At 49.9% G+C, this 14592-nt stretch overlaps 1 protein-coding gene across 1 annotated transcript; it reads right to left on the bottom strand.

Annotated features, from left to right (window-relative positions):
- Positions 1 to 844: 844 nt before the first annotated feature.
- RXRG (retinoid X receptor gamma) lies at positions 845 to 14030 on the bottom strand. The gene is made up of 9 exons (XM_009901928.2): positions 13713 to 14030; positions 9941 to 10085; positions 9046 to 9225; positions 5676 to 5836; positions 4779 to 4908; positions 3945 to 4077; positions 3097 to 3188; positions 2281 to 2386; positions 845 to 1229 (listed from the first exon to the last, which is right to left on the bottom strand). The coding sequence occupies exons 1-9, from the start codon at positions 14028 to 14030 to the stop codon at positions 1082 to 1084; spliced, it is 1413 nt and encodes a 470-aa protein (XP_009900230.2). The 3' UTR covers positions 845 to 1081.
- Between the last annotated feature and the right edge of the window lie 562 nt (positions 14031 to 14592).

Genomic DNA, 14592 nt, shown 5'->3' with positions numbered 1-14592 from the left:
GGGGGGGGGGGGTGGTTAAAAAAAATGGGGGGGGGGGGGGGGGGAAGGAATGAAAGAAAAGAAAAAAAAGATTAGAAAGCCAGTCTTTAAATTACTTTAAGAAGGACATTGAGACACTTGAACATGTCCAGAGAAGGGTAACGAGGCTGGGGAGAGGCCTTGAGCACAAGCCCTACGAGGAGAGGCTGAGGGAGCTGGGATTGTTTAGCCTGGAGAAGAGGAGGCTCAGGGGAGACTTTATTGCTGTCTACAACTACCTGAAGGGAGGTTGTAGCCAGGAGGGAGTTGGTCTCTTCTCTCAAGCAACCAGCAGCAGAACGAGAGGACACAGTCTCAAGCTGCACCAGGGGAAGTTTAGGCTCGAGGTGAGGAGAAAGTTCTTCACTGAGAGAGTCATTCACCATTGGAATGTGCTGCCCAGGGAGGTGGTGGAATCACCATCGCTGGAGGTGTTCAAGAGGGGATTGGACGTGGCACTTGGTGCCATGATTTAGTCATGAGGTCTGTGGTGACAGGTTGGACTCCAGCAGGTTTCTCCACATCTCTCCTTAGCAGGATCAAGAAGTAACAATACCAGAAAACCAAGAGGACTCTGCCCATCAGCACAAGCAGCACTACCCCAAGTGATGTCTCTGCCCTGATTTGTGCTGCCCAAGGGTCTCAGGAGGGTCCCTCAGGCCCATCCCAAGCTGGACCTGTGACCACAGCAAAAGAGGACACTGCTCTGCCAGCTCCAGTCAGTGCCTCTCTCATATATAATTTTATTTGTTTTGTTGACTTTTATTGAGAGTGAAAAAATAATTTAAAGCAATTATCTGTACAGGGGGGAAGGGGCGGGGGGGGGGGGGGGGGGGGGGGGCAGGGGTATGGTTAGCTGGTCAGAGGATCTGTGACCCCCCCACGGCCAGGCCAGGGAGGGTTAGAGGGAGTGATTTACAGCTGTACAAAAACACGACAATCCCACCAAGGAGGAGGGGAGGGTGGAGGACAGTTCTTGAGCTCTCTCAGGCTCAATGAGAGGTGGGAGATTGTGCAGGGGCGTGGGGAGGGGGCAGACTCTGGCCAGAAAGGGGCCAGATCCTCAAGTGACCTGCAGGGGTGTCTCCAGCATCTCCATCAGGAAGGTATCAATAGGGGTGTCCCCAATCAACTTGAAGAAGAAGAGGTGCTCCAGGCACTTCAGCCCGATGGACCTCAGTGCTGGCAGACGCAGGAGGAGTTTGGCGAACCTGGAAAAGAGCAGAGTCAGAGGCACACGGGAAGCACTGGCTGCTTTCTCCCACCTGTTTCCAAGCCTGCCCCAGGAGCTCAGGACAGCAGAGTCCAAATTCTCCCCAAAAATGCCTTAGAGATTTCAGTGTCTCAAATTTCTCTATGCTTTCAAAAGAGGCATTTCTCTCCATGTGGGGGAGGCAATGTGCATGTCTTCAAAACAGGATCGAGCACTTTTAAAAACTTGCCCCCACCACCACCCCAATAAAAAATGGGAAACATTAAATCACAAACGAAAAACATACATCCAAATTCTCTCCAAGACTGGGACTAGTGACTTACATCTCCATGGTGCCATTTAAATCCTTCTTGAAACTGCCTTTGAAAATGCCCATCCTCTCGAGGGGGTGCAGAATCCCTCAGCAGGGCCTCTGCCAGCCAGTACCTCCTGTTCTGAGGTGCAGCTGCACGGGGGGGCAGCAGGCAGATGCCTCCCCCACTGCCCTCTCCTATGTCCCGCATCCAGCGCTCACACCCACAAATAGCAGATGCCGTGGGTGAGTATCGCACGGCTGCCGGCGATGGGGACAGACCCAGCCGCCGGCGTTTCGAGAGCTCGGCCAGCAGAGGGTAGGATTGGATTGAAATGCGTGGCAATTGCATCTCACCGGCACCCTGGCTCAGGATTACAGAGCCATGCAGAATCTCAGTATGGTGGGGTTGGGAAAGGACCTCTGAAGATCACCTAGTCCAACCCCCCTGCTAGAGCAGGATCACCCAGAGACGTGTCCAGGTGGGTCCTGAATGCCTCCAGAGATGGAGACTCTACAACCTCTCTGGGCAGCCTGTTCCAGTGCCCTGGCACCCTTGAAGAATATCGCTTACAGCGCTAAAAGGACAGGCCAGTCTGCAGCAGCTGGGCTGCTCAGGCTGTATTGGCTAGTGTCTTGCCCTTGCTTTGAGGGTGGCTCAAGCAGAAGTAGCACAGAGACTCCAGCCTCTGTCTCCTCTTTCCAAGATGGGTGTTGTGCTGCCCTGAGCCATCTGCCTTGCTTGGGAACAACTCACCGCCCTGGCTGCTCAGGGTACTTCTGCTTCGTGTAGGCTTCCAGTGTGGCGTAGACCTTCTCCCTCAGCGATTCCACTTCTGAGGGGCTGGACAAACCCTTGGCATCTGGACAAGGAAGAGAATACAAGTAGAATTATAATATGCTTTGGGTTGAAAAGGACCTTTAAAGGTCACCTAGACCAATCCCCGCCCCTGCAGTGACTAGGGGCATCAGAGCCCTGTCTAACCTCACTTTGAATGCTCCCAGGGTTGGGGCTATCTACCACCTCTCTGGGCAACTTGGGCCAGTGTTTCACCACCATCATTATACAAAACATCTTCCTTCTACCTAGTTTAAATCTCCCTCTTTTAGTTTAAAACCATCACCCCTTGTCCTGTCACAATAGACCATCTTTCTTATAGGTCTTCTTTAAGTATTAACAGGCACAATAAGGTCTTCCTGAGCCTTCTCTTTTCCGGGCTGAACAACCTCAACTCTCTCAGCCTTTCTCCATAGAAGAGGTGTTGCAGCCCTCTGATTATTTTCATGGCTTCCTTTGGATTCACTCCAACAGGTCCATGTCTTTCTTGTGCTGAGGACTCCAGAGCTGCACACATCACTGCAGGTGGGGTCTCCCTCTTCTAGGTAGGCAAGGAATTACTGCAGTGGAGACCTTTACCCTTCCAGCAGAGTGACTTTGAGCATGGGCAGGACAGGACTTGGGCTCTCTTTAATCATGGACCCTGTGGCTGGGACAAATCTCTCTGTAGCCCTGCTGCCTGTGACCTGCCATGGCCTAGATGGTGTGCACCTCAGTCCCAGGTCTCAGACTTACCTGGGTTAAACAGGACAATGGCTCGCAGGCATCCCAGCTCTGACTTATCCATCTGCATGTCTTTCATTTTGGACACCAGCTCTGTCAAAACCCTGCATGTGGGGACATTGGCAGGCAGATGATCAGAGACAGGTATAGAGAACAAGGCTAGGGGCTGAAAAGCATCTGGGACAGGCACTGGAAATACCTCCAATACCTCTCTGCAGGAAGAGGCATCTTTGAGGGACAGCCATGCCATATACTGCTCTTCCACGTGTGTATTAGTTGCATCCAAGGACTGGAGCATCACATTTGCTCCTGTTCTCACTTTGCTCAGCACACAACCTCTCTGCTCAGTGGGGACTATGGAGAACAATTTGCACTCACTTGAGGAAAGCTTCATGGATTCTTCCCACATTTCACTGTGCAAAGCTTGGGCACTGCCATTACATGTGCCAGCTGTGACAGAGTGGTGATGCAGTGTCCTACCAGGCAGGGAGCAGGCATGGCACAGCACATGTGCGGTTGTATGAGCAAGCTCAGCTTTAAGGCTTTGCCAGCTAAGGCTCTTGGTGATGAGTATTAGCTCTAGATCCAGTTACAGCAAACTCTTGAGAAGACAGAGAAGCATTCCTCCTCTGGCATATCCAGCCAAAGATCTACAGCTACAAATCCCCTTCCAAAGAGCTTTCAGCCTGTTCTTGGTTTCTAAGCCAGTCATATGTCCCCTCCTCATTCTAATCTACTTCTGCCCCAAATCACCATGGATTTGCTCTGCTTCTTGTTAAGGACATGTTTCTCATTCAGAGGGGAAAGACAGAGCCAGCCTGGCCAGCACTGCTGGGAGATGGCAGAAACAGGCTATGTACCTGTCAAAGATGGAGCCCACGCCAGCACTGTGAGCACTGCTGCGGTGCACATGCAAGCCCGTGGCCAGAAGGATGCCGTCTTGCACCGATACGGAGCGATGGGAGAAAGAGGCAATGAGCAGCTCATTCCAACCTGTGAGAGGAGGCATGCAGGACACAACAGGAAACTAAGAAAAAAACCCCAAACAGCAAACAAACAAACCCCAGCAACTCCCCACTCCCAACTGAAAAAAAAACCCAACCAAACACAAGCCATTAAAAAGTAAAACTAAACCAGTGGAGCAGGAAGCTGATTTGTCCCTTCTGGCTTCAAACTCAGCTTACAGGACAGATAGGATCCTAAATGCCAACTGCACCCTTGCCAATACTGCAAGGGCTGGCAAACCCTGGCCAGCAGAAAGGTGAAGAAAGAGACCCAAAGGGTGGGGGGTGGAAAGAATAAGAAAAAGAGAGAAATTACTGGTTTTCCTCCTAGGAAAACTTATTCCTTCCATCAGCAACCCCTTTACATTATTTTGCATGTTACACACTGTGTATCCCACACATCCTAAGTTCTGTAGTTATGGGAATTGTATTAACAAGGCACATTTATTCCCTTTGCTCTCCTACACATCTGTGTGAAGAGGGGACCAAACAGCAGATTCCACTGCCCCATCCACAGCCTCTGCCAAGTGCACGTCATGGCTCAGGATAGGCAGTTTGCCCTGGGGCAGCAGAGATGGATCAGCTCAGGATGTCCCATTCACCATCCAGTCTGGGTGGCACAGCACACAGGCCAGAGAAAGGACAGGAGTACTGAGAATAGCCCCAGAGGCCATAGGCAGGGGACATTACCTGCCCGAAGGAGAATGACTTGGTCTTCCAGGGTCAGGTCAGAGAAGTGGGGGATTCGCTTGGCCCACTCGACGAGTGTGAAGAGCTGCTTGTCAGCAGCATGGCATATGTTGGTGACAGGGTCATTTGTCTGATTAAGAGCAATATCAAAAGGAAAATCACAGAGGAAAAGGGAATTTGTCATTGAAAAAAATCTTTGACAATCACCACCTGCACTGAAAGCAGCTAACTATACTAAGTTAACTATACTAAGAGTATACAAGTTAACTATACTAAGAACAAGTAAACTATACTAAGAGCCACTATGAAAATGATCAAGCTGCCAATAATCTCACCTGTGCATTGATGGGAAGAGAGTTATTATTACTATCCCCTCTACAACCAGCCAAATCCACTGGTTGCTCAACTTTTCTATTTGCTTGCTGCTCTTTCCAAACCATGTCCTGCATGGCAGGCTGCAGTCCTGCTCCCAGGGGCACATCTCAAAGCCATCAATAGCTTCTACATGAGCATGAGCACCAGTTTTATCCAAACCAGTAAAACCACAGCAGTAGCCCTGCTATGTCCAGGTCCATTCTAGTCCTGGGCACTGGGGCAGACAAGCATTGCTCTAGGCTGTGCAAATATGGAAGCCAACACAGGGCTCAGACTCTCTGGCATCTGGCTGTTACCCATCTGCTCAGGAACTGGAAAAAATGCTAGGAAAATAATGCCTGGACTGCTTTCTTGTTGTCATTCAGAGGAGATTCAGAAGAATCATTGTTGGTGATTCTCAGGCAGTGAGAAGCAAAAACTTCCCTTGCAAAATGCTAGCCTTTCATGTGGGGTTTATCTTTCTTTTCAGATCACACCCCAAAGGTACTCATCTCAAGCTGCAGGTGATGTAGGGCCCCTTACCGAGCTCTCTGTGTTCATGTCACTGTATGCCTCTGTCTTGGGTTCCACTGCCAGCTCAGCTTCCAGGATCCTCTCCACAGGCATGTCCTCACTGCCGTTGCTTGTGGATTCAGCCTCATTGTCATTTCGCTCCCTGCTCCTCTGCCTCTCCTCCTGCACAGCTGCAGGACAGAAATGTGGCTCTTTACACCCACACAAACACTCACCTGCCTGCCATGGGTCTCCCTTCCCTCTGGAAAGAGCGATGAGAAACCTGCTTAGAAGAGGGAGAACACACAACAAATGGATATTTCAGATGTGCCCCCATTCAAATGGCTGCCCCTGCTGCTTCTCAGTAATTTTGAGGCTGCTGTAGACTAGTGACATTCAACTTTGACACAAGGTTGTGATTTCCAAGGCACGAAGCTCCAGACAGAGGAAACAGCAGTTGATACCTCCAGGTGGCAGCCTGGACTCGGTTGTCACTAGATGCTGGGAGGAAGCAGGAGGGACCCAGAACCCAGATATTGAGGTTTTCTGTGCTCATAGTGTGCTTCAGAGTACCACACTGGACAGAGCATCCAGCAGCAGGGCTAGATAGTCCTTTACCCCAATCTAGATCAACACATGCTGCCTACCTGAGCAAAAGCTTACCCAGCCTAGCCCAGCCCTGGTGTCACCTCTCCTTCTGCCACCTCTCTTCCCAATCCTCTCCACCAGAAAGCATTTCCTCTGAATGCTCCAAGGCCTTCAGTCTTTTCTTATGCACATTTTCCAAAATACCCACTGTCTGGAAGAAGAGAATCACTGACATTCTCTCCAGATCACACCTAGCAACTCCCAGAGCTGCTGGATATTTGGAGGACAGGCTGCTGTAGGATGTGTACGTGGCATGCCAAGACCTGTGCTCAATAGAAGTCCTGGGTGCACATTTTTGTTGGTGAAATCCCAAAGGGAAATCAGAAAATCCTGCTAAAAAAAAAAACAGTGAGCAGCAAGTATTATATGGCTTTAGCTCACTTCTGGGAAGAAGTGTTCCAAACCTACAGTCCCCAAATATTCCACAACCCCTATGGGACAGGTAGCAGCTGGCCTGCTCTCAAAGTACAGCCTGTACTGAGCAACAGGCAGTTATACATCTGAAATGGAAGGTTCAGTGGGGAAGAAACTGGCTGCAAAGCTGGCCCCTGCCACACTGACATTGGTGCTTCTCTATTCAACAGCTCAATGGCTTTGCCACCCATTAGCCAAGCACCAGCCAGTCAGTATCCAGAGGAGTGGGAAAACCATCAAGGTTGAGGGATAAAAAAAAGTCCTTTAAGAGGTGAGTGGACCTGCATAAACCCCAGGGACAGAAAGCCCACAGCTCATGCAAGCCTGTACAAGAATGTGCTCCCCTTTTCTCAGTTAGGTAAGTGCTGCTGGAAGAAGGGTGTGACAGGCTTTTGTGTCAAATGCTTGGATCAAGAGATTTCTTTTCCATTTGTCATTACTCCTCTGCTGTTTGCAGTGATGTCAGGAAACAATCCCCCACATCATCCTTGTCTTACCTGGCTTAAGTTAGGGTGATTTCATGAGAAGGGCCAAACCATGGCAGGTTCCTCAGTACTGACATTCATGACCACTTTGCAATGCCCACTACTTCACTGCTTTTCTCCCATCTGGGAGGTTGTGCTTCCCAGCACTGCCCAGCTGCTAGGGAAGTGGCAGCACCCAAGGAGATGGCTCAATGGAGCATCCAGTCCAGTGCTGGTGAGGGAGGGCCACATGGGATGCACATATGTGCCAGCCAGCTGGGGGAAACATTTGTTCTCCTTAGGGTAATGGACAGGAAGAAGCCAGGGAAGTGTTTCTAAAGTCATCAAAATCTTAGTGGAAGAAAGAACGTGTCAGGAAAATATCAGTCCCATCACTCAGCCCCCAAACTCATCCAGGATTCCTTGTTCAAGCTACAATCTGTCCCCAGTTCCTGCAGCTCCCAGAAAGCCCCTGTGATTATTTTAGAGCCAAACCCCTGCAGGGTCGACCAGGATCCTAGGGTTTAAATTTTCACGCTCTGCAAAGGGAAGATGCTTGACACCCCGGTCCCCTGAACCACTTTGCACCCAGCTGGAAAGGAAAGATGTGCCTGGGATTAGATTTTTGAATCAAGCTTGACATGTTGCAGCACCCTGCTGCCCCAAGCAGTTGAGGCAACACAGCACTGAGGATGGAACAGGACGAGGCTTAGCCTGTGCCCAATGAAGGAGCAGAGGCTCCTTCCCCAGCCTCTGCCCTGCAAGTCTAAGCTCTTTCACAGGGAGAAGCTTGTGTGCTTCATACGGGCAGTGTGGCCTCCGAGAAGGGAGAGCGACACTGCCTGCTAGCATTCAGCTCTGGAGGTGACAGTTATTCCATCTTGGGCAAAAGCAGGTTAAATGCTGGCTGGTTGTCTCTACTTGTCAGCTTCATTTGGAAGACAAGGCAGCTGAGGGGTATTTGCTCCACCGAGGGGGAGCAGCTAACTGCAGGGGGCAGACTTGGACAGATTAACACTATGGGCTTGCCTTCCACTGTAGCAGACAGAAGAAACTCACTTGGTGGTGGCTTATACAAAGACTTCCATACTCCAGAGTTGCGTGGGAGAGAGGCAGGGGTGCAGGATCTGTTGCAGATGCACGCCACCCTTAGCAGCTCTTGGGGACTTCCTTCAAGACAGTGCAAAGTCCCTCTAAGTCCAACTACCTCAGGTCAAATCCTTGCTCCAGTTCAACACCTTAGGTGGCTTAGGTCAGAAACATAGTCCTTTGGGGGCTGCAGTGAGTACAGGTGAAGTGTGGAAGAGACTGTATCAACTGATTCCATACAGCTCTCTCCTGCAGCAGCAAAATACCACAGGATGTCAGCTGTGCCAGAGCTCACCTCCAAAGGTGGGGTTGAGTAGAAATGGCAGAGAGCTACAGAATAAAAAGTGAAAATAAATAATCCACTCTCCTCTTCCAGTGCAAGAATTAGGTGATGAGAAATGAAGCCAGCAGGCTGAGGTTGCTCTTCACACAAGAAACAAGCACACTGCAGGACTCCTCACTGCCAGGTGCTGTCCACAGCAGAAGTTTACAGGGGTCCAAGCAGTCCAGATCATTAAAGACCACTAACTAAAAGCAAACTTGTGTCAAAATCACTTGACAGATGTGACAGTCACCAGTATGTGTGTTTAGGTGGAATGGGAAGAAAAATACAGTGTACTAAGTTCCCCATCAGCCTCACTTCCATTATGAAATGAGATCAAACACACTCTGAATCTCTCTCAGTGTGGGGTTTTATCATTGTGGGCTCACCAAGAGCCAGATTTACCCTAATAAATGTAAGGGAAATTTCTGTAAGTGCATTCCTTCCAGCAGCCCACACATACCTTCCCTCTTCATGCCCATTGCGAGGCACTTCTGATAGCGGCAGTACTGGCAGCGGTTGCGTTGGCGCTTGTCTATGAGGCAGTCTTTGTTGTCACGGCAGGTGTAGATCAGGTCCTTCCTGATCGTCCTCTTGAAGAAGCCTTTGCAGCCCTCACAGCTGTACACCCCATAGTGCTTCCCTGGGGAGCAAGGGGAGGCCATCAGTTGCCAGGCAGGCATCTGCCCTTCCCTTCAGCATGGAAGAGCTTGAACCCAACTCAAAGGTGGGAAAAAAAAGGCTGCAGTTAACATCTTGGAAAACCTGACTAGGCTTTAGTGGCTTTGCACAGGAATAGTGACCAGTGGCAAAGTATAGGACCACTGCTTTCCTGGAGGGACTTTATCCCAGGGGAAGGATATGGAGCCACATCTCTGCTGCAGTGCAAGTGCAGAAAAGCCATAGGTAGCAGGGCCACACTGATATGGAGGGGGTCTGCAAGGCACAGCCAAGGCTGCCAGTCTTTGGAGCAGGAGGGAAAACACAGGTCCAGCTAACACAAAGCACAGGGAAATAAGAACTCAGCAGTTTTGATCTATTTACCTTTGATAAACAAGGACAAAATATAAAATGAGGTTTTACATGTAAGGGAGAAGAGCATGGCTTTTAGGTTTGCTCTCTCTTGGGCACAACACAAATAATCTGTAAAACAGACAGCCTGCCCTTGGGTAAGCCAGACCCAGCTGTGGGTCTGGCTGCAATGCCAGGAAGGCTCCAGCAAGCCTCTGCACTGCTCTTCCCATATAAGCCTTGCCTCAGAGCAGCGGGATGGGGTGGGGGGTCGGGGGTGGGGGAGGGCTGTTTGTTGCACAAAACCTTCCCCAGGAAGAAAAAGCAACCAACCAAACACCTCCTACCTGAGGACCTGTCCCCACAGATGGCACAGATGTGTTTGGCTAAGGATCCTGGGCTTGTAGATGGATAATTCATGTTCCCAATCCCTGGGAGACCTGGCAAGGGCTTGACGTCCTCCAAGCTGCTGACATTGTTCAGGACATTGAGCTGCAGAAGCAGAAGCCACAAGACAGGTTAGAGGGTTGAGACTTAATGAAACCATCCCCAAATTGAGCTGACCCCGCCCTTGCTGCTCCTGCTGGGCTCGTCCCACAAGCTTATCCCCATCAGCTCCATGGAGCTGCCATGGGCAGAGAGACATCCTCTGGTGAATCCAGCTGGAGGGATTTAAGCAGATGCCTGGTAAGCAGATATCGTCTCTTACCCTGCCCGGATGTTGTGACCAAAGCCAGAACTAAGCAGAGCTGGAAAAGGGCAGGCAGCAGCTCTCAGCTGCTCAGTTACAGCCTCCCAGCGACAAGGCTGGTGGGATCCTGCCTCCTTCATTAGAGGGTGCTGATCTCTGGCTGCTTGTGGCCTCAAGCACTAACAGCTTAGTAAGGAAGGGCTTCGCAACCAGGCAATTTGCTGCAATTAAGCCTGCACTGCTGCATGGCTAGGGAAGCTGTAATGATGTTTTAAAGCAAGAAAAAAAAGAAGTGTTAAGTTTGTGAGTTTCCCTGCCTTAGGATAAGCAAATCTGCGTAAATACACAAAAACATGGTCAGCTTGGACACTCCCTGTGATTTCTGTTCCCAAACACTATCACAGGCTCGAGAATGGAGCAAATTCAGGGTTAACAGATTTAAAAAGCAGAGGAGCAGGCTGAGCATCTAAAAATCAGCTACTGTGAGATGCAGGCAAACGGCCCAGAGCCCCCAGCTGAGATCCCCGGAAGCTGCTCACGGCTGCTGCAAGTTAAAGGTTACAAACCCACATCGATTAGAGACCAAAGCCTGATGTTGCCCAGGGCTTCCTTTTGTTGCTGTTTGCTTTCGAGTTGTTGTTGGCAGGGCAGCAAGGATTAGGGACCATTGAGAGCATCCTGTCAAAAGCTGTCTGGACAGAGCAACCTCTCTCCAAAACCACTATTGTGTCTTCTTTCTCACCATCAAGCTTTGAGGGCTGGGGATGGTTTCTTCATCATTGAGCTTGTTTTTAACAGTCACCCCAGCCTATCAGCTGAAGTTATTCTTGCCAGCAAAAGGGCAGGAACAGGGACAGAAGACAAGGCTTGGGATGAAAATCCAGCTACAGTCTCCACAACACCTAAACCACTACATTTCATGCATACTGTTGCAAGTGCTCCACTTGCCCTAATAATTTGCTCATTTTCCATGAAAAAGTATAATAATTTCCACAGGGAATTTCAGCAAACCATAGGAAGGGTTCATTCCATGTCATTAGAAAAATTAAAAGGTGAAGCTTGTTTTCACCTTCTCTCCTCCGCTGTCCCTTCAGTGATCTGATAGCATTGAAAATACAAATTGTCTAGCAAAAAAATTACCACATTTGGGGTCAAGTTGTTTTGTCCCACTGGAAAACTAAAGTGTATAGGGAAAAACTTCCCAGAGGAAGCAGAGACCCAGCCCAGGTGCTGGCAGATCTAAATCCTAATGCTTCAAAATCTGAACCTAGCCCAAGGAAAGGAGAAATCAACCTCATCCTCCCCACAAGTGGTCCAGCCACCTTTTTTACCCTGGAAACTTCTTGGAAAGATGCTGAGCCAAGAGGAAATTTTTATGGTTTGAAATGTTACTCAGAGGTCAGGTGCCACCTTTTCTTTCTGGCTGCACTTTGAGACAGTAACAGGGAGAGAGGGTGTATGGGCCGCCAGTGGGGCAGTTTTAGTCATCGCTGTCCTTGGAGCTTGACTCCTTCAGGTTAAGTGCAATCATGTATGATATCTGGGACAACTGCTTGAACCCAAATCCATTAGCTGCCTCCTTGCTGAATCCCCAAGGCCCAACTGTCTCCTTGCATTAGAGGCAACACAAATGAAACCTGCTCCTTGGAGCCAGGAATTTGGCACAGTGCCTGGATTAGGAAAACTGCTTCCCAGAGCATCTCCAACCCCAAAGGAAAGGTTTTCATGCAGCCAATGCTGCCACCAGCTCTACCCCCACAAAGTACATAGAATCACAGCGTGGCAGATGTTGGAAGGGACCTCTGGAGATTGTCTAGTCCAACTCCCCTGCTAATGCAGGTACGTCTAGGTCAGACTGCACAGGAATGCATCCAGGCGGGTTTTGAAAGTCTCCAGAGAAGAAGACTCCACAACCTCTCTGGGCAGCCTATTCCAACACTTGGGCATCCTTGGCGTAACAGTTTCTCCTTAAGTTCAAATGAAACCTCCTGTGTTCTAGTTTGTACCCATTGTCCCTTGTCCTATCACTGACCACCAGGGAAAAAGGCCCAGCTCCATCCTCCTGACTTCCACCTTTTAGATATTTATATGCGTTGTTAAGATCCCCTCTAAATCTGCTCTCTTCTGGGCTAAAGAGCTCCAGGTTTCTGTCTTCCCCTCATAAGAGAGATGTTTGTCCCCTGATCATCCTCATGGCTGGTCACTGCACTCTCTCTGGTAGTTCCCTGTCTTTCCTGAACTGGGAAGCCCAGAACTAGACACAGTATTCCAGGTGCAGCTTCACCAGGGCAGAGCAGAGGGAGAAGAGAACCTCTCTCAACCTACTGGGCATAGTCTTTGCAATGCACCCTGAATACTGTGAATACATGCCCTGAATGCCATAGGCACAAACATTATCAGGTCGATGGAGGACAACTGGATGGTGCAAAGGAAGAAGGATGCCCAGCACACACACTGCTGACAGCCCAGACCCATGCAGGAGTTGAGGATGGTGGTAAGAGTTAAGTCAAACCTGCCAAACCACCCTTACACTCTTCTCAGAGCTCTTCAGGGGCTCCTCCATACCATACTCTCCCAGCTTCAGTGGCAAGTGCTAGGAAGAACTTCAGATAGTCCATCAAGAAGCAACAGGGTATGGGGTAGAGAGGGTTCAGGGATCTTCAGAAGAAGCAATGAGACTCTTGAGTATGCCCTACCCTGAAGTCCCACTAATAAAATGCAAGTCTTGTTAATAAAAGGCACTATCAAATTCCACACTGCCACCTTGGCCCCAGCCATATCAGAGGGGTTGTCAGGCTCCTGGGGCAGCATGTCCCTGTCCCTGCTCCACAGAGCTCTCCTGGAAGGCTCCTATCTCACAGTTCTAGGGAGGAACTGACTCTAATGTCTGTATATTAGAGTGGAAGCCTCAGGACCTGAGTGAGCCCAGGCAGTAAGGATGGGAGTGCTTCGTTTTCCTGCAGGCAAAGTTTATACATACCACAGAATACATGGCTGGCATTTAGCATGAATGTTTGTCCCTCTCTGGAAAGACTGTCTCCTTTACAATTAAGGACACAAAGCAGATACCCTCTTGCAGGAAGAAGTGGTGTGCCTCACATGCTGCACCCTTTGGCTTGCTCCACACACAGCAGTGACACACTGCAATGGACGCAGCAGAGGGGAATTGGATTGCACCCATGGTGCAAGCAGACATAGGAATTGGCTTTCTCCCCTTATCAAAGCATACACAGGTGACTTCTCTGTGTCTGTGCCAGGAGAATTTGTGCAGAAAGATTCACATGCTGGAAAACGCTCTCTATAGCTGATCTCCCTATGTGGCCAGGTGCACCAGACTCCCTGCCAGCCAACCCACTCCTCAAACACTGGGACCTTACCCGCTCTGAGCACCAGGAACTGTAGCAAAGCAATCATGCACGTCTGCCTACCTGCGGGCTGGCATGTGTCACGAAGTTCATGCCCGGGGCTGAGGACAGAGTGACAGGGTGTGAGCCAATGGAGGAGGCAATGACTCTGTAGGGTGAGCCCAGCGTGTTCACCGGAGTCCCGATGGCGTTCATGGGGGACGGCAGCGCCCGGGAGGTGTTTGCGGGGGCCTCGAGGTAGTTGTGGTGCCCGTCCACCGAGTTCCCTGTGGAAAGGCTTGATGATGGGCTCACGGATGTGGAGCTGGCATGAGCAGGGGAATCTACAAGGAGAAGCAGAAAGATTAAGTACACTATGAGCAAGGCTGGCTGTACAGCCATCAGCTGCCCAGCCTTGGTTGCGCCAGCTTAGATGCTGGCCAAGGCTTGAAGACAACCAGCAAGCGTGACTTATGCTATGAAGGGAAAGAGTGAAACACTGGTTATAGTATGGGAAATGGAGCTATCTGTAGCAATAAAACACATTATGAAGACAAGTACTTTATAATTAAATCTTCATTCATTGCTTCAGTGCTTCAGCTGACATGGAAGAAGTCACCACTGGCTTCCTGCCTCAAAATAGTCTTCTCTGAACTATTTCCCAATATCTTGTTTCTTTTGTCCAAGCTGGTTCTAGAGACAGAGCACATCTGAAACCAACCAGGCTGGATGCTCCCTACATTTTATGAAGCACCTTTGCTCCCTGTGATGGCTCTGGCATTGTCTTCAGCAGGCTTTTCTTCCTCTTCCCATGGTTCAGTTCTTTCCCTTCTCACCCACACAGTTCCCCACCATGCCATTTCACATATTCTTGCAGCTCTCAAAACTTGATGGCAGCATCTTCAGGAGGAGCTGGAGTAGCGCAGGACAGTAACTGCCCATGACATGCTAGCAATGCAGATGA

The sequence above is a fragment of the Dryobates pubescens genome, chromosome 11, assembly GCF_014839835.1.
Source record: "Dryobates pubescens isolate bDryPub1 chromosome 11, bDryPub1.pri, whole genome shotgun sequence".
Classification (NCBI taxonomy): Eukaryota; Metazoa; Chordata; class Aves; order Piciformes; family Picidae; genus Dryobates; species Dryobates pubescens.
This window is presented reverse-complemented; position numbering and strand designations above follow the sequence as displayed.

Excerpts from the sequence above, each read along its gene's own strand:
- RXRG (XM_009901928.2), bottom strand. The coding sequence starts at position 14,030 with ATGGCTGTACAGCCAGCCTTGCTCATAGTGTACTTAATCTTTCTGCTT. Across the intron at positions 10,086-13,712 it reads TGACACATGCCAGCCCGCAG|CTCAATGTCCTGAACAATGT; the intron begins GTAGGCAGACGT and ends CTGCTTCTGCAG. Across the intron at positions 1,230-2,280 it reads TACCCTGAGCAGCCAGGGCG|GTTCGCCAAACTCCTCCTGC; the intron begins GTGAGTTGTTCC and ends GCTCTTTTCCAG.